This window comes from Nanorana parkeri, unplaced genomic scaffold (genome assembly GCF_000935625.1).
Source record: "Nanorana parkeri isolate BGI_ZX_2015 unplaced genomic scaffold, ASM93562v1 scaffold1284, whole genome shotgun sequence".
NCBI lineage: Eukaryota > Metazoa > Chordata > Amphibia > Anura > Dicroglossidae > Nanorana > Nanorana parkeri.
The window spans coordinates 268,635-288,386 of NW_017307552.1; the positions used below are offsets into that span (position 1 = coordinate 268,635).

Sequence of the window (19,752 nt, forward strand, 5' to 3'; positions counted from 1 at the left end):
AGCTATATATATATATATATATAAAAAAAACTTGCTTTACAAAGACCCGATCATAAGCTGGTCCAGAAACCACATAAGCTTGTACCTTTTAAAAAAACAAGCCAGCACTGGCTGCTCTCATATTTCCATCTTGATTAGTTTCTCTTAAGCCAAAAGTCTTAGCCTGGCCTTCGGGTACGCAAGAGTATGAGGTCCAATGCAGGAGGAAGATCTACCACATTCCTGAAACCAAATAAAACCACCAAGGCTGCACAGAAGGCATCACTCCACCACCAAATACAGATAATAGGGAAACCAAAATGACAACATATGTAAGAAGTAGTCACCTGATACTGCAGGAACAGGAGGGACCTCCTGACCATCATTTTGTACAGGAAGGTCTTTCTCATCCTCCAGTTTGACCTCTCGAACACCATTAACAACATTGGTTTCGATAGGCTCTACTGAATCTTCTGCTGAAGGAGTCTCCTTCACTTCAGGAGGTTCAGTTTCTGCCACTGCACACTCCTCAGTCTTCACTTAAAACAAAATTAAAGAAAAAAAAATGTAAAATACTACACTCAGATTTTATTATCTTTTACCTGTATGATTAACAAGCTGCTTACCTTCTTGTTCCTCTGAAGCAGCACACTCCTGTGATGGTTCTGTTGTCTCAACAACAGATGGGGTAACCTCCATAGCACTGTGGTCTTCTGGACTCTCACTTGGCTTGCTATCCTTTTCCTCCTCAGCTTCCTCCTCTTCAGGAGGCGGTGTATCCTTGTCAGATGCATTTTCTTTTTTTGGAGGCACATCTACAGTAACATTTTTTTCTGAAAATGACAACCAAATTCCATGAGCACACTGATGCATTTTACCAACTCACCGCCATCTCCGATCTAAGCATTTCCCCAACTTCAATAAAAAAACCTGAAATCCATGAATGGGAAACACATGTCCCTGCCCACAGTGCTGCACTAGTGCCCTAGCAGGGACAAAGCACTGTTGCAAGAACAAAGCACTGTTGCATGCTGGGAAGGGGGTTTGTGGAGTGTGCATGACCCTATATAGGTTTAACTCAAGCAAGGTAAAACTTCTAAAGATGGCAGAGGCCAATGGTGGATTAGGGAGTGCAAGTTAGTCCCTCTTGTAGAATGAGCCATCACACCAACAAAGCTAAAGCCATGGAACATTACATTACCCATGTCACATGCAATCAGACAGAGATAGCCAATGAACTGCTTTGTCTGGGCCCAGAAAAGGCCTTCTGGCAAAGAGGGTGCAGAGAGCTAAAGATGTAATATTTAGAATACGGTTGAGCCTACTTTAAAGTGTACCTGTACTCAGACCTTACAGTGCAGATCATCCGAAATATGCACTTGGCCTTCTCTACTACAGAGAGCCCGCAAAAAGTCCTGTGCAACTTCTGACTAATTAGATGTCCTAATCATATTCCACAATGCAATGCTTTTCAATTTGCCGCTGAAATGCATTGTGCTGTAGGATTTGGAGTCTACTGTGTACTAAAAATTAAGGGTCTTTCCAGATCACCAAAATCAACAATTTAGAATATAGAAGCATGCAAACCAGAATCTGAACTGGTGAGCAAGACAAGTCTGTGCCCACCCTCTTCAGTACATCATGCCGACTGACAAACTCACAGAAATAATAAGTCTTCCCTGCATCTAAACTTGGGTTTGTGACCAGATTAGGGACATTGGTTTGTGAACACCTTGGCAAGCACAATATTTTACAGCTATGGCACCATAACCGATAGGTAAATGTATTCCTGCATCAATCAGGAAAACTTGGAAAAAAAAATAAAAAATCACACCAACTTGTTTTTTTAGTGTTATGGTTAAGTGGGATAAATAGTAGACATGTACACCAGCAAAAAATTCGTTTAGTTTAGTTTCGTTTTTCGAGTCCGAAATTAAATTAGTTTCGGACGAAATTAGTTTATGAAAAAAAACAAAAACAAAAAAACTTTACTCTCCAATGGCTGGACTTGAACTTCACATTGGCAATCACTTGCAAGCCTGTACCTCTATCCACTACTCTATAGCCTCTGTACTGTAACCAGTGAAGCATTTGATATACATGACTGCAATATGTAGCAGTTGACAGCTGAGGATGTCAATCATTTTGCTGCAACAGAATTCGCCCAATAACTAATTTCGTTGCGTCAAAATGACATTAAGGTGAACAAAAATGAATCCGAAAATTCGTCCAAAACGAATTTCGGAACGAACCGAATCGCACATGTCTAATAAATAGGTGTCAAACCGCAAGTGAACATTACTTCACACTTACTTTTTTCCAGACGTGGCCGCTTAGGACGAATTTCAGAGCCAATAGAGATTTTTCTCCTGCGCAGTTCCAAAGTTACGGGTTGAAGGGTCTGTGAAGAAGAATCTGGCAAGGAAAAAAAATAAAATAAAAATTAGGAGAAAATACTTGAATCCCTTGCCAATAAATACACATATTTCAAATAAGTTGCCATGTGTAAGCTCAGAAATGGGACCTGGCTACAGCTAGCACCTTCGGGATACAGAGATTATATCACATATGCATGATTCTTGGTCATGTGATCACCACTTCCAATCACGATGACCACAGAAAAGGTGGTGATGACCACCAGGGGTAGCCAAACTCCAGCCCTCCAGCTGTGGTGGAACTACAAATCCCATGAGCCACAGACATGACTCCCAGGGAGAGATGCTCCATGGGATCTGTAGTTTCACCACAGCTGGAAGGCCGGAGTTTGGCTACCCCTGACCTAGACTAAAACTAAAGCTGTGTACACATGCTTCGAATTTCGAACGCATCTTGAGAAACCGGCCAAAATTAACTGTGCGAGTGCCACTGTTGCCACCCTTCCACCCAGCATCCCTCGATCAGCTGATTGAAGGAGCTAGTTGGAAAATGATCAGCCTGTACAGAGCTAGCAGCCAATCAGCTGCTAGATCCATTCAGGTATTTTGACAATGGCCAACGGCTGCTATCAGAATACAAAAGGAAATGGTGGGGGATTCCATGACCAACGCTGGTAAGCGTAGTAATTTGGCTCGTGGGTTGAAGGCAAAAATAAAAAATTAAAAAAAAATGGAACTCTGTATACCCAGCTTAAGAGTGGAGCATCATCTGTTCCACCAATGTCACAACCCACCGAGGAAAGAAACAAAAAACACCATACATGTCTCGCTTCTGAATCATAAATTTCGGAATAGGTACATAGAAGAAACGTGAAAACTGCTCTGAAACTCATCTGGTAATGAAGAATTGTGTGACCCATCCCTTGCCCACTCCAACACTCGCATTAAATTAAAATGGAGACCTCAGACCAGCCAAATGCTGACTACTTTCCACTGATTGCGTCACAGAGCTGGCTAAGCACTAGAAGGCTTCATCGACTAATGTATGAGCAGCCCAGCAAAGCCTATGAAGCTCACCAGTGCAGGTGCAGTACTGCGTGCTCTATAGAAAAGGGGACGGGGGTTATAGATTTCTTTGAAATTCCATTTGAAGATCTTTTCTAGGACAAATGCTTCTCCTTTTACCTGTCCAATCACAGGCTGGGGGAGTGAGAAGACCTGCAAGTTTTTTTGTAACTTTTCCTGCAGGCCATATGCGGCAGGACAGCAATGGGCTTTAACGTCATGCTGCCACATATATGCATACCGCCAGCATCACTGTTCTGTACTTGGAGCACGATCAACGGCATGCCCCCAGCATGTTTTAGTGGTGTCAGCCCCACCGAGTTGTTTTTTTAGAACTACTACACTTTATGTTTGGGGATGAGGAGCGTGAGTGGGTTTGAAGAGTTTGTTGTCCCAAGAGAAGGACAGGCTAATTACTCTACGTGAGATAGCAAAGTAAGATCTGGACACAGCTCTGAATTTCTGATAGAATCAATGGGTATTGGATACATACATGTTAATTGCAGCAGAGATAAAAGGTTTTCTGCGCTGCCAGTCAGGATTGTGTTGTGTAGCAGAGCTGTAGAAATCTCAAGAAGGGATTAACAGAAATATAAATTCTTTAGCAAGTAAAAAGTGTGTGTTTCGCCATTTGCCTGGTGACCAGCTTTAATACAATCTGGAACCAGATGCTTCCAACCATTGGAATATTTGACGTTCAAATTGAGTACAAGCTACCAAGTCGATCAGTTTGGCTCAGTCACCTACCAGATGATGGCAGAGAAGTTGAACGTTCACGCTTCCTCCTCCGCTCTACGTTGTCATGCGGTGCTTTCAGGTTGTCATTCTGACCGCTCTTCTCCTCCGTGCGCGATTCTGTGGAGGATTCCCTCTCGGTCTCAGATATGTTTTCTTTGTCCTCTTTCTCATTTTTCAAGTTCTTCTCCGGGAGCTTGGTTTTTTCAGCAGCAACTGGCTTTTTGTCCTTCTCTGGCTGGGGTGGCTTCTTATCTGTGCTGTGAGGTTTCTCTTTCTCTATGGTGGCGTTTTCTGAAGATTTCCTCTGCTCTCTAAATTTGCCCCTGTACTTATCAGAAGGTGAAGTGCTTTCTACGGTTTTCTCCTTTGGCTTTGTATGAGACACATTAGCCTGAAAAGACAATGTTGGTCAAAGAGTGCTCCAAAACTAAAAACACAAAAAAGGCAAAGAAACACCACCATACTGCACAAAAGAGGTGTCTTGTAACAGTAATGACCTCAACAGACATTGTCTCACAAAGTTAAACAGTTTAATCCCGTTATGGATTTATAATATATTAGATGATTAAAGTGTATCCAAAGGATAGTGCAGGTAAGCGATAGATCTTATTTGATGTATATTGCCATTTTCCCAATGGGTAGATTCACTCTCATTGGCCCCCCCCCCCTTAGGATCCTTACTTAACCTCCGACATTGGCTGCCTTCTATGCGGCCTACAGCCTGGGCTGAGATGTACCTGTACTGTAGAAGCAGTGTCCTATTATGGGATGTTCGAGTGCAGATGCAGGCAGACCGGTACTAAATGTGTACTGGTTGGATTGTAGACAGCATAGGAAGCAGCAACCATCAGAGGAGCCAAGCAAGATTTTGCAGGGGGAAGGACAAGGACAGGGAGCGTGAAGGCTGCGGCACACTGCTTTGCACAGTACTGATGTGCCTTTTGCAATGACACGGTCAGTTTACCCTGTATGGACAAAGTGGCATTGTCTCTTTATAGCTGCGTCTGGCAAAATGTGAATTTTGGTTCAGGGGGATGCCTGGAGGTTGTGTAACCCCTCTGGCTTTTTATATCCCTTGGGAACTCTAGAAGGGGGACTGCACTTGTGGTGCCCATAGGGCAAGAAGCCTTAACCTAAGCAAAACAAAAGTGTCTTGCCTTTCCAGCTGAAATATCTATAACCAAAAACAGAACCCAGCAGTGACAGGAAGACCTTTTAAAAAAAAAAGGACCATTCCAACATGAGAAATCCAAGCAGATGGGTTTGCCACGCCACCAGCATCCACCTTAAATAATGGTTTGCTTGTGCTCATTAGTTTTCTACACCATTCACCCCCTGACACCACAGAATATTTTACCATAAGTAGAAGTGGGACCTAAGTGTCTAAAGACATTTATTGTATAAACATTCTTATGACTGCTAAAATTGGTGCATATCCATCTTGCCAGGATATAATATTGTTGTTTTTTTTCTTTATTATAGCCCACTCTTCTGAAGAGTCTTTGTTTAGACTTACCGTTCGTATTTGACCATAATGCCAAGCTTAAGTGCATTGTACCGAAAGATCTGAACATTAATGAAGGGAGGGAAGGAAACCCAAACACACTCTACCCCAGCAGACTTACCTGATCTTTAGAAAAGGCCTTTACGTGAATATTTTTGACTGTTTGAACAACACCATCAAAAAATTTAACAGTATAAGTGCCTAAAACAAAGAAAAATCAAAAGTTTAGTGGAAGTGATCACATTTGGATTCCAAAACACACTTCAGAATAGACAACATGGAAGAGTTAGAAAGGTAGAAGAACTTAAGTTTTTAATAACCTGGACCAATTTTAACAACTACATTTGTATTCTCCAGTCTTACAATCATACAATAGAAAATAAAAATTGTTATTTCAGTTACTTTTTCTTAAAAATATTTGGTATACAGGTTTGTGTATTACATGACCACAGCTTTAAAACGCAACTCTTTTTTTTTCTTCTTAAGTATACAGTAGGTAAGAGCTGGGTTCACACCCATGTGGTTTTCCTTAACGCTGCAATGAACTCTGTATTAATTGTGCATCGTGATGCATATATATGCGTCATGGAGCATCTTAATGCATGTGTTCCTATTGAGCTTAATTGAAAATGCATCAAACGTAAAAGGCGTGAATCCAGCCAGTATGTCAGGTTTTTATTGCGTTCTTCATCCCCCACTTCTTATTCAAGGGACAGAACTGTCGTCTACCTTCTAGTTGGTGTAATAGTCTTTACATTCTATCCCAATGTCAATGGTCACTTCTCTTTTGGATCACAGGAATACATTACCTATTGTAACACTGTGACCCACAGTCAGCTGATAGCAGGCTTCTGCCCAATATCAGCTGAGAGCATAGAGCTTGGGTGCAGTTGACAAATATCCCGATAATGACCCAGCCCGGCCTCTCTCTGCCCCTTCCCCTTTCTGCAGCTCCAGTGAGTGTTGGACAAGCAGAGAGGGGAGGGGGAATCCCTGCAGGGATCAATGACTGACAGGCACTGCTCTCCACTGGGAGAAAGGACCAAGAGCTGACCGATCATCAGTTATACGATCGCTCAGCTCTCCTTGTGAGAGCCAGTGTGGGACAGAAATTCACACTGCAAATACCCAAATTTGACTCCCGCAGCCCCGGCAGAGCAGAGCTCAGGCTGGGTAAGGGTAATGCAGCACAAGGAGCCAATTAGTTGTGCTGCAATGCAATGTGTATGTGGAATGGAGAGAGCAGAATGACCAGAGCAATGAGCTCATCAGTTTGCTGCTTCTCCGTTCACTATCCAGCCACGAGCAAGGGGAGCGACAAGACCTACAAGTATAACTGAACTACAAACCAAGACAAATCAGGTCTCCTGTTTGCCAAACAGATTTGTATAAAACCTCAAGGATGGAAAGACACAGAAACACAGGTAAAGCTGCTCCCTTATGTGCATTTCATCAATGTATGTATGATGCTTTTTTTGCATGGAGTTCAGCTTTAATTCATACAAATAGTAAAAGATTAGTAGCCGGATGTACAAGGTGCACGACATTATTAGAATTGATTCGGGAAGACAAGAAAGATTGCCCTTACCATCCTTGTTTACAGATGTTATTTTTGCTGGGTAGAATCGGCAGTCAGACCAACAAGCCAAGACTTGTTCATTCACACGAAACACCTACACACAAAAACAGTACATAGTGATTTCTGATTGGATCCCTAGAGACTGGGGAGGGACTTGAAATCCACACCCCTATTTCAAAGTATTACAGAATATAGTACAAATAAGAGAATTGGGAGTTTCTAAGACTAGAGTTCTCCATCATATGTAAAATTTAGGAATGCACCGATACCAATACTAGTATCGGTGCCGATACAGAGTATTTGGGCGAGTACACCAATACCTTTCCCGATACTGGAACTACCGGTCAGAGGGAGATTTCCTGACCGGGAGCGCCGCGAGGGAACATGGAGTCAGGAAGCTGGCTTCATGCTGTTTGGCCTGGAAGCCGGCTTTCCAGCCAGTGTCGAGCCAGGCAAACAAATCTGATATGGCGACACGACCCCCCACCCTGCAGACAAATCATTCCCCTCACATAGATCCTTAACAGCAATCATTACCGTACCAGTCACTCGGCCAGCTGGGCGGACACCGCTCTCCCCAATCTGCCCACGTCTCCTTTGTGCACAGCGCCAACGTGATCGGCCCTCAGCCTGCTACCGCGCATGCACAGGATTTCTGAATGAGAGCGCTGGGCAGTCTGCTCATCACGTGGGCGCTGTGCATACAGGAGAATGAAGGACTGGTAATGATTGCTGCGAAGGATCAATGCGAGGGGAATGAGGTGACTGCTGGGTTGGGGGTCGTGTCACCATATTGTCAGATCGGTTTGGCCGGCCTCGATGCAGATTGGCTGGGAAGCCGGCTTCCTGGCCAATCAGCATCGAGCCGGCCAAACATAATGGAGTCAGCTTCCCGGGCAATAAAGAAGCCGGTTGGTAATGACATGCCCGGGAAGCCGGCCCTATGCTACCGGAAGTACCGAAATATAAATATCGGTACTCGATACCGAAAAACCGGTATCGGTGATCCCTAGTAAAATTACTTTATATTTAAAATAAAATGAAAAATTGCTTACCACAGGGGGGTCCTCTTCTACCAGGCCTTCTCTTCTTAGCTGTATCTTCTCCAAGGGACGAAGGTATGGACTGTCCCAGCAAAACCATTCATCGTATCTGTGATTCCATCGTTTAAAATGGATCAGCACTTTGCCTTCTTCATAGTCTATCTCTTCGATATGAGCGGCATACCTGAAAAGCCAAAACATTTCCTTGTCATTTTAGCTGTTAGGAAGGCCTCAGATTACTGCAGATCTACATTTTAGGCCAACAACGCCTACCATTTCTTCAGTCTATCACGTGCTTCCAGTTGTGCTCCAACTTCAAACGTGATCCCTCTTCGGTTTGGTGGGTGCTTAGTCATTCTATACGCTGACCTTTATCCAAAGCCATTCAAGCCTGAAGAGCAGAAAAACTCAGGTTAACAGTATGTATCTTCCAGTGAAAACACTACACGAGCCTTAGGGCTTTTTATAATCATTTACTGTAATAGCAAGTCAATTCCAAAGTTGTTCCGGGATAACACATGTCCTATTGTTGCCGCTTTACCATACTGCTGTGCAAACAAAATCAATAGATATTAAGGTGCTGTGATACAATTACAACTGTGTTCTGAACATACAGATATTGCATTTTATAGCTTAACTGAACTCAATGCTGTGCCAAAAAAGGCAGACAGGGGGGCAAAAGACCAATATTGCCTATGGTAGGGGTAGGCAAACGCCATCCCTTCCATCATGCCTCTGGCTATCAGAAGCTTGCAATGCTCCAATGGGATTTGTAGTTCCACATCAGCTGAAGGGACAAACTTTGCCTACCCCTAGCCTATGGTTTTCCTGCAGCTTCCCTCTCCCTCATTACTGACCAACCATGCCTTGTTCTGCACCATACAACACTGTATGGGGGCAGCCATCTCTGTAGAGGCAGGGCTTTGCTTTCCAATGTCAAAACATTCAGCAAGGAGAACAGTGAGCAGCATAGCAGTGACATCGCCAAATCTCACTCCACATCTCCTGAGACTATCAACGGGGTAATGACTAACAGGCACTGCTCTCCACTGGGAGAAGAGGCCGAGCGCTGACCGATCAGTTATATGTTCGCTCAGCTCTCCTTGTTAGAGCCAGTCTGGGACAGCAATTCACACTGCAAATACCCAAATGTAACCCTTCCAGCCCCTGCACAGCTCAGACTGGGCAAGGGTAATGCAGCACAAGCATGCATTGCAATGTATATGCGGAATGGTTACTGACCAAACATGCCTTGTTCTGCACCATACCACTGTATGGGGCAGCCATCTTGGTAGAGGCAGGGCTTTGCTTTCCAATGTCAAAGCATTCAGCAAGGAGAACAGTGAGCAGCATAGCAGTGACATCGCCAAATCCCACCCCACATCTCCTGAGACTAGCAGCCAGAGGCAACAGAGCCTTAGATCTCACACTGCGGATATAGAACTATGAAGCTATAGGTATAGGAGTGCCCAGGCACACTTACATACCAGGAACACACTGCTATTTTTCAAGAGGAATCCCAAACCGAACAGAACACAATTTTTTATGGTTCTGTTTAGGCAAAACCAACATTTAAATGTTTCCTATAACATAATTTCTGCTTTCAGTTGATCTTTATTATGTAGCTGCACTTTCAAAGCAAACATTCTTTCCCTTCCCCCCCACCCACAACACACACACACACACACAACTTTTTAAATGATTCCAGAAACAAAATATCCAGCGACTAGAAACACTGCACTTTGCCTGTAATCATGACAGCAGAGTAGATGGCGGTATGTGCCCTGCTAAAAAAAAACAAAAAAACACACAATTCAGAAAGCTTAAGGGCTTGTTCACACCAAATGCAGACCAGAATTGCATGAGTTTCTGCACACATGCAGTGCAGTGGGATTTGCTGCGTTTTACATGTATAAAATATGTATGTATGTATGTATGTATTTTAGTTTAGAATGGGCTTTGTGCGTCCTAGTGAGTTTGCATGCGTTCAAGAGCAGGTAAAATAGGCTTGCTGCAGTTTCTTTCTACATGCTCTGGAACTGAACGCTGCGGTGTGAACTAGAGCCCAAAATACAATTGGAATATATTGGACGCAGTTTTGATCCGGTCTGTAACTGCTCTGCTCCTGGAACGCACTTGGTGTGAACAAAGCCTTAAACACCCTTCATTGGCACACATCTACAAAGACTAGTCAAAACATTGTACGTGCTATTCTGTTTGAGTAATGTGCATGCTAGCTTCCTGTGTAATATATGGTCTCACCTCCTCCTAGATATACTTTATGAAAGCCAAGTTTACTTTTTTGACCATGTTTCATGTTACACCCTGCATATGGTCACATTGCAACACCCAACCCTTGCCTGAATCGTGGGGTTCCTCTCCACGCAGGCCAGTGTTTTTTTGGTGCGGCTGTGCATGGCTTCGTCCACACAATTGTGTCATCCATTCACAGATGACAGGACACCACAGCAGAGGCACTTATAGTTCTCAAGGAATACAAGTGTAGTGATGTCACCGCACTTGTATTCCATTCGTTATTCCTCCCATCCAGGTTACTGAATGTCCGCACTGAGGTATGGACATGGGTGGGAAGGAAAATTTGCAGGATTGCAATACTTTACTGGCACTAATGCATGAACTAAACGCAAATTTTTTTCTTTTATGAAGATGCATGCATTTATTTTTCTAAAAGGCGGACTATGCCTTTAAAGGCATATACTACACAATCATCAGTGACGGCACCACTTCCTGGTCAGACATTATCGTAGTAACACGTTCTAAATTTAGGCATAATCTACAGCCAAACAATGCCTACATTCTAGTGCGTAAAGTCTGCGCATGGGACTCTCAGTGGGTCACATTTCCTGATATAATCTCAGGTTTTACACTTTCTGAAATGTTGACCTAAAAAAGGAAATATATTGTGGTTACCGGCCGACTTCACCAGCAGTTCATTCCCCTATAGATCCTCATTCCCAATGCATTAACCTTCAACTGATTCTTGAAGGTCGCGGTATATTGAAATGTGGTATATTGTGGAATTCAGTGGCAAAATAAAAAAAGGTATCAGTAAGGAACCCCATGAATTAAGGCTCCATACACACACACACACACACACACACACAGCGGTTGTAAATTCAGGGCGGTTTTCCACGTGTTCGTCCGTGCAGCACAAAAATGTGCAAATTTTAACAAACGCACGGATTCCGCACCTTTGCCGCTACTACTATAACCGGAATGTGTGAAATCGGGCAAGAATATCGCGCTTGGACTTTTATGCTTGACCGACACAGGTGTGAACAAGTACTGTTCTACAGAACTAATACATTGCACTCTATTGGTATCTAGGTTTACAAGCACGTGCGGAAAACCGCTAATGTGTGAACGGAGCCTTAGGCTGGGTTCACACTTGGCGTATCGAATAAGCGCGTTTGGTGCCTCGCATTTTTACAGCGATTCGTGGTTAAAAAAAAAAAGCACAAACGCGCGTTTACGAGGGCTACCTGGCTGTATCCCAATGGATACGCGTGGAAAATACGCCCCAAAGAAGCTCCTGTACTTCCTTGGGCGTATTGCAGCGCGTTCCTACGCGCTGTAAAACGCCCAGGTGGGAACCATAGGCAATCATTGGTTTTCACATGTTGAGCGTTTTACAGAGCGAAGGAACGCCCAGGTGTGAACCAGGCCTTAGACCAGATCTGCATGAGTTTCTGCACACGCAGTGCAGTGGGTTGTGCCGCGTTTTTTAAAAAAAATAAAAAATTTAATGTTTTTTTGTGTGCCTAGAATGGACTTTCAGTGCGTTTATGCATTTGCATGCATTCCAGAGCAGGAAAAAATAGGGCTTGCTGCAGTTTTTTTGACATGCTCTGGAACTGAACACCGGTGTGAACTAGAGCCCAAAATAGCATTAGAATACATTGGACGCAGTTTTGATCCGGTCTGTAACTGCTCTTGCATATATGTGAATGTAATCATCTTATAAAAATCCCCGAGAGTATATTATAGCGTATAGAAAATGTAGGAGATCTTGGCTGGACCTAGAGTTCTAACCCCCAATATGATATCACCGCCATCCATTGCATTCATTCAGCCCACTCAATATAATGGGCTGGCAACACACCAGAATGGACAGTGCGCAGCAACACGTGTCTTCATGTGTTGGGATGCCATTGAAAATGAATGTGCATGTTCCTGCAACACACCATGATCCAAAAGTTTGTTTCTGTCCAAGGGAAGTTTATAACCAATGTCAGCAATTTATCTTTGCTGCATCGCCATTGCAGATTTTCCCCAACAGCTCCTGCCTGTTGACACCACTAACAATATACATGCAGGCTCTGCTTCCTTCTTAAGGCCAGAATCACACTTGCGCGATCAGTGACCGCGCGGCAATCTTGCATGAAACCACTAGCTTGCGGTGCGGTCAGTGTCACACACCGCCTCTGATCACGCTGGTGGTGCCATTCATTTCTAATGGCACCCTAGTCGCACCGAGCGGATCATAAAGTTTCCCGTCATTATTCTGCCTGTGTAATCAATCATGATTGCAGCTAAAAGGTGTGCGTCGCAAAAAAAAAAAAAAAAGGGGAGGGGTACATGTCCATTTTTTCCCAGCAAATACCTTCGGATGTAACCAGACTGAAATCAATGGGGCCACGCAGCAACCGCTCTGTGCAAGTGCACACGATTGCGCAGTGCCGGGATCGTCCAAGTCTGCACCAGCCCAGACAGTGCTGCAAAATGCCTGCGCCGTGGCTGCTCTCAGTGCAAGCAGCGCTTTTCTGCTCATGTGCATAAGGCTTACTCAGCACTGACCACTCTGCATACAGTTACCACTTTGCCGTACAAAAACCACCACCACCATACATCGCATAAGAAATAAGTCTAATCAAAAAGTATACAATTATCTGCAGATTTTTTTGGCCAATCAGAATAGGATATGATCGCTATTTTACAAACACAGTGTCCAGGTTTTGGGGGTCCCGGATCTCTCTGCAGTGAGCACCAGAAGGTACAGCAACACACTACATATGGCAAGCACGTGCATAACGCACACACAGCACGGAACCATCAAATGTAGTCCTTCATTCACCGAAAAGCCAATATACAGCAATCCTACTCCATGGAGGCTCATCGATGCATCATCTGCCCCCAGGATCTGACTAATGGAAAAGATGACACTAAACTGGAGGCCCCGGGAGAGCACTAGAGGTCCATTTTATGTGTGCAGTAGATAGAAGTGCAAGCCCTAAATGCTCCGAAAGCACGCATTAGTATGAGTTTCCCAAGCAACTGCCACTAGAATATGCTGACCTCAGAAATGCAATGGGTCAGTGAGTGACGACCCCCCCACCAGAGTGAAAACAAATTAGTCAGGTGCTGGTCTAAGCTGGATGGATTTAAGACTGGGAGTCCTCCCTGCATTCCCTGAAGAAGCCTGCTTATAAAAAAAGTCCCCTATTAGGGCTGGTGCAGACCTGGACGATCCGGGACGCATGTCCCAGGACCATGCACACAGTGATTGCCGCACGGCCCCATTGATTTCAATGGGTTTACATCTGCGTGGAAATCGCAGGGGAAAAAAAAGTTACATGTACCTTTTTTTTGCCACACAAACCGTCCGGCTGTTTAAACCGCGATAGTGTTCGGTTGCACGGACACAATCGCGGCAGGAAACTGCGCGATCCGCCCATGACCGTGCGGCAATCTACGCAGTATCGTGCACGTTTGCCGCGCCGTGTGAACCTGGCCTAACCAAATAGCAATATTCATTAAGTGAGCCATACGACTAAAGTATCTGTAAATAAAGGCCATCTGCAGTTTGGCTTGGGAATTGCCGTGTTCTTTGCCCTGCAGGCTAGTGCTGGTGTTTAAATCTGGCGCAGCAGTGCACGGCTCCGCCCACACAGCCGCATTATCCTTTGAGAGGATCTGGGAAATGAGAAACCAAAAAAGTCCCATTAGCTGCTGCCGCAGAGGGAATTGTAGTGCTCAATGGAATACAAATGTGATGGTGTCACTGCACTTGTAGTTCATTAATTCTTCCTCCCATGTTACAGACAGGGACGGGAGGAAGAGTCTGTAGGACACCGAGCATTGCACCCGATAGCCACTGATCATGGTTGCAATGTTTTACTGCCTCCAGTGCATAAACAAAAACAAACCAATTTTATTTCTATGAAGAAGTCGGCATTTATACATTTTTTTGTATAAAGGTGGAATTTCCCTTTAATACATGGCCACCAGAAAGGCAAGTATAAAACAAAGAGATATCCCCATTCTCTGCCTTTGAGTCATGCCTGTAGCTGAGAGTCTTGCAAAGCCTCATGGGACTTGTAGTTCCACCAAAGCTGCAGGGCCGAGGTGGCCCACCCCTGAGATGGATATCTATACCTCTTTTGGGCCTCTAGACATTCTTTGTACCGCCGGGTCCCTTGATGCTTTGCACTGTACAATAGAACTGTAGTCCCAGACAGAAGAGGGTTACAACGCTGTAAGGACATTTTTGTGCCTCTCGGGCGACACACTTTACATACCATTGCTACGCAAATTAGGGGGAATGTATCGGAACTGGAGCGGACACAATGTGGGGCAGTTGCCCATGGCAACCAATCAGCTTCTCTCTTCAGTTTGTACAATTAACCTTTGAAAGTGAAAGAGAGTATCGGATTGGTTGCTGTGGACGACTGCTCCGGTTTTGAGAAATTCCCTCAATGGAGCAGACTGTTGATGTTTATAGAGCCCTCTGGCCTAGAAGTGACATGAAAACTATAAAAAGGTCGGTGCCATTCATAATCTTTCACTGTGATATCCATTGCAGCATCCCCACAACGCCACTGCCCCTGCGGGCGCTACAGGCGGCAGCCGTACTGCGACCATATCGCTCGATTTGCGGCATCGGATGGTGTGAACCATGGATCCGCAGTGACAGAAGGAGGAAATGATCGCTTCCTCTCTGCTGTCAATGGCCAGTCAGGACAAGTCAGTCCTGGCATTGTCCGTGCATATAGAGTGAAGACCGAGCATGCCTCTTCCGTGCAATACCTAATAGCAGCCGGCTGCTCCCGATGCGGATGATCGGTCAGGATGTTGCAGTCCCGGGGCGCCTCCCCTCCTACGGACACCCGATCCCGGTTCCTCCTGCGCAGTCTCCGATCCCCCGCACTGCGACCCACGTGGAGGCCAGCCAGGGCGTGTTACCGGAGGTCAGTGCACCCCACCAAACGGCGGTCATCAGCCCGAGAGAGTCTCACTACGCTTGCTGCACGCAGCTCCCGGGTGACACGGGGCGCATCACCCGGCTCCGGCCACCAGTAGACGGCTGACGCAGACAAGAGAGCTCCTGGCGCCGCCTCCTGCTGGTAACAGCCCCGCTGATGATGAGGCTGCGAGCCTGGAGATCGGCGCACAATGGGGGAAGGCCGCAACCTGCTAGATGCTCCGGAGTCATGATCGTCCGACCAGGATCGGTGCTGGAGCACACACTGGCTGTATTGGGGGGGGGGGTTAATAAAGGCTTATGGTGTGTGGCCAGTTTCCATAGCTTCATCCGCCCCGGTACTTAGTGCTGCCACTTTAAGAATCGGTTGCTATGGCTGCCACAGATTCAAAAAGAATTCCCGCCAGTGTACAGATGAGGACACCGGGGGTAATGAAGGCCGAATCTGACCTGGTGCTCCCAATGTGGTGTATGTACAACCAGGACAACGCCAACCACCACTGGTTGCCAAGACTCTGGCCTCCGACACACAAATTGTGCTACCGGCTCCAAATTTATGAACCCGTTTCCAACAGAGACATGAATCTGGGGCAACCACGGCATAGCGGGAACGCGCGTTGCATTTGCACACATTAATTGATGTCAATGGGTGCCAGGCGTAACACAAATGCATTAAAGTAGCTCATGTAACAGATTTTCCCGGCCGCATTTGGGATGCCATTAGCAAGTAATAGTGTCACTTGAGTCCACTGACATCATATCCCAAGATGGTGCCCCCCCATACCCCAGCAGCATGAATAAAGATGTCATCAGCATGAGTTTCCAAATCAGTGCAAATCCATTTTATTGGTGTCACTCATTCATTTCCAGCGGTGCCATCTGAAGTTATTTCGAGCACCCGTTAATTTTTGGGATATCCGGTAAGGAGTGCTGCAGGATATATGGACATTCCCCAGCAGCGGCAATCTCAAGGCTTTTTGATGTCTACATAGGGAGACTTTTAAAGAGGAACTTTACCCAGATCTTCAAAATTACACACACACAGAAATGTTTAGTAATTAATTTACTAACACATACTTGTAGATAATTGCCGGCTTTGTGCATACACATCTGACCTCCCATTAGGCCCCATTCACACCTAGGCGTATTGTAACATGCGCGACCGTTGCGCGTTTTTTTTAACCGCGATTCGCGGTAAAAAAGTTGCGCGACCATCGCGCGATTCCAAAGGCTACTTGGCTGTATCCCCATGGAAAACGCCCTACAAAACGGCCCAAAGTAGTCCCGGGGGCCGTTTTGTAGGGCGTTAGGGACGGGCGGAAATACGGCAAGGTGGGAACGAGGGCATTGACTACAATGCAATTTATATTTTTGACCGTTTTGTAGAGCGTTCGTCGAGCGTAGAACGCCCTACAAAACGGTCAGGTGTGAAGGAGGCCTAATGTCTGCCCAAGCCTTATTGCAGGCGTAGACAACCTTGGCACTCCAGCTGTTGTGGAACTACAAGTCCCATGAGGCATCGCCACAGGTGCAACTCCCAGAGACATGATGGGGTTAATAGTTTCACCACAGCTGGACTACCGAGGTTGCCTACACCTGCTTTAGGGCTTGTACAGGTGGCTGTTGGGATGCAAAAGGAGCATAAAACAGTTGTGGTTTTCCTGGACTCTTAACTGCATGAAGCATTGAACATCAACAGGCAGGCATGGCCTGAACATGGCTTGCAACATTCAAGCCAGCACAACAAAGCAACAGCGGTTGAACACAAGCTCAGTACAATGTCTGATTTGTGATACTCAACAGGTAAAAAAAAAAGGGAATAAAAAAGGAATAAATATGAACACTTGCTTAGTAAACAGCACGCACTGCTGAATGAGACCTTCTGGAGTGTATATATCCTGCAGCACATACTCACTATAGATGGATCCTTTAGATCAGAGGTAGCCAAACTCTGGCCCCCCAGCTGTGGTGGAACTACAAATCCCATGAGGCATTGCAAGATTCTCACAGCCACGACTCCCAGCGAGAGAAATGCATCATGGGGGGATTTGTAGTTTCACCACAGCTGGAGGGCCAGAGCTTGGCTACCCCCGCTTTAGATTGACAGCTCTCACGGGCAGGCCCCCCCTTTACCATCTTGTCTCGAATGGTATTGTAATGTGTTCCTTATATTTTAAAGTGTCGGCAAAACTGTCGTGTGTGCAAACTGTCGGCATTCTATAAATCCTGTGTAATAAGTAACCGGATGATCCGTGCCTTTCCAGCAGATCATCTTCTGTTCTGAATGTGCAGCATTGTGTGATCTGCAGATCATCGTGCAATTGAAGAATCCAGCTAAGTCCGGGTTCATGAGGAAAGAGTTAATATGCATCTCTCTGACTTGCATATAAGAGTGTGACTATGATGAAACGTGTGTGTGGTCTATAGCCGGTCTGATTCTTGCTGTGATTTATCTAGCAGAGGAAAACATGGAGCTCATTGTTTGCTAAGGGGAAGAACATTTGTAAACCCTCCACCTCCCAGTGACAGATGTCATATAAACAGTCCCACCAGCCACTCACAATTTGCGATTTTGCTCTCTAGGCGCAAGAACACCGACCAGAGCCGTCGTCTCAGCCAGGACTTCCTGATATGACGCGTCTCCCCGCAGGCAATACAGTACACGGCCTCAAATGTATCCCAATTAAAAACTCGAGGGAAGGGAGCTGGCGTTTTACATGCAGCTTCTGCTCCTTTAGCTGCGTTTGGTTATTAAGGATTAAAAAGCGTCATGTGGCCGCTATGATACAAGGAGATAAATTGGCTGGATGTGGATGTTGCAACACGCTGTAACCTTATCCATAATAACAGGGGGTTGGGTTAGTAAGGATGAGTAGGGAGGCATCGCACAACCATATAAAAATAAAACCACTAGGGTCAGGGGGGCATTGACGAGTTGATCTGTGCTCAGTCTTAGCAGGGATCGGAGGGGACGCAAACCCCTGCAGCCAGTGCCCAGTGAGCTCCCCCCAATCGGCTCTGCAGCGGTCTCACCCCTACTAGGAGCCCGCTGCAGTCTGTGCCCCCACCAATCCACGCTGCTCTCCCCAACATGTATTGGCAGAGTCAGCAGGCATCGGTGGGGACACAGCCAGGGCCCAGTGATGAGAAGAGCCAGAGTTCCAGGAAGTAAAGTGAGATCTAGTAACCTGCCCTTAGTTAAGAGAACTATGGGGTTAGGGCTTTTCCCCATAGTTCTCCTTAAGGTAACGGGAGAACACAAACTAGCATCCTCCCGTCACCCTAAGCTCAGTATACCGTGAGCTACAGCTCGCGGATATACCGAGACGCCGCAGCTGAAGCCGTGAGTCTAGAGGCAGAGCCAGCTGTACCCGCCCCCTCCCCCATGCGTTCCGCCAGTCAGTGCTGGAGGAGCGGGGAATCCAGCCCCTTCCCTGTCACGGCAGAGAGCCGTGACAGGATTGAGAGGTGAGCGAACGCCGGTATGTGTTCGCTCACCTCCCGATCTACTGAGCTGACCTGTGACAGTCTCATTGTGGAAATCACTCACCTCATAGTTCTCCTTTAAGCTATAAAATGCAATATCTGTATGTTCAGAACAGTTGTAATTGAAAAAAAGTAAGGTACGCAAAAAAGGTGCCTTTCTTGTTAATTTGAAGATATGGGTAAAGTTCCTTTTTAATCCGCCCTCAGTAAAAATGGCCACTGTGAGAAGAATGGGGATGAAAAGAGAAATTAAAAAAAAAAAAAAAAAAAAAGGTATGCAAAGACTACAAAGCCGGCAATTATCTAGACGTATCTGTTTGTGGATTGCCATTACTAAACACTAAGAATAAATTCCCTCTCTTTAACCAATCACAGCGCAGGGCAAATGTAGACCTGTCACCCACAGATAGCAAATAGAATTTTTCCAGAACAGGTTAGATCAGGGCTCAAAATTTCCACTCGCCTGCTCGCATTTGGCGAGTGGAAATGCAGTGCAGGTGAGTGGAAAATCAGTCAGGCTTGTGGTCGCGGACCGCGTACCTGACTCGTGGGAGCAGCTTCTCCTGGCTGGGCCGTCTCCTTTCCTTTCAGCCTCAGCTCTTCAAGGAGCTCTGGCCGAAAACAAAGTGATAAGTAAGGTCTGCAGCACCTTACTAATCACCACCAGATCACCAGGGATCTGCCTGCTCGTCTCCAACCTGCAGAAAGACAAGCAGGTGAGGGGGCTTCAGTGTTTTATTTAACATTGTGGTGGGCAGGCA

At 45.7% G+C, this 19,752-nt stretch overlaps 1 protein-coding gene across 1 annotated transcript in view; it reads right to left on the minus strand.

The window, feature by feature from the left end:
* Positions 1 to 19,752, minus strand: part of PHF20 (PHD finger protein 20) — a 55,434-nt gene that overhangs the window by 26,152 nt on the left and 9,530 nt on the right. Inside the window, exons 2-9 of the mRNA XM_018569076.1 lie at positions 8,557 to 8,674; positions 8,296 to 8,467; positions 7,250 to 7,334; positions 5,783 to 5,862; positions 4,167 to 4,548; positions 2,293 to 2,394; positions 606 to 812; positions 327 to 518 (exon numbers count right to left, since the gene is read on the minus strand). Of these exons, the coding sequence (XP_018424578.1) occupies positions 327 to 518; positions 606 to 812; positions 2,293 to 2,394; positions 4,167 to 4,548; positions 5,783 to 5,862; positions 7,250 to 7,334; positions 8,296 to 8,467; positions 8,557 to 8,639 (1,303 nt within the window). The 5' untranslated portion in view covers positions 8,640 to 8,674. The remainder of the gene's footprint in view (positions 1 to 326; positions 519 to 605; positions 813 to 2,292; positions 2,395 to 4,166; positions 4,549 to 5,782; positions 5,863 to 7,249; positions 7,335 to 8,295; positions 8,468 to 8,556; positions 8,675 to 19,752) is intronic.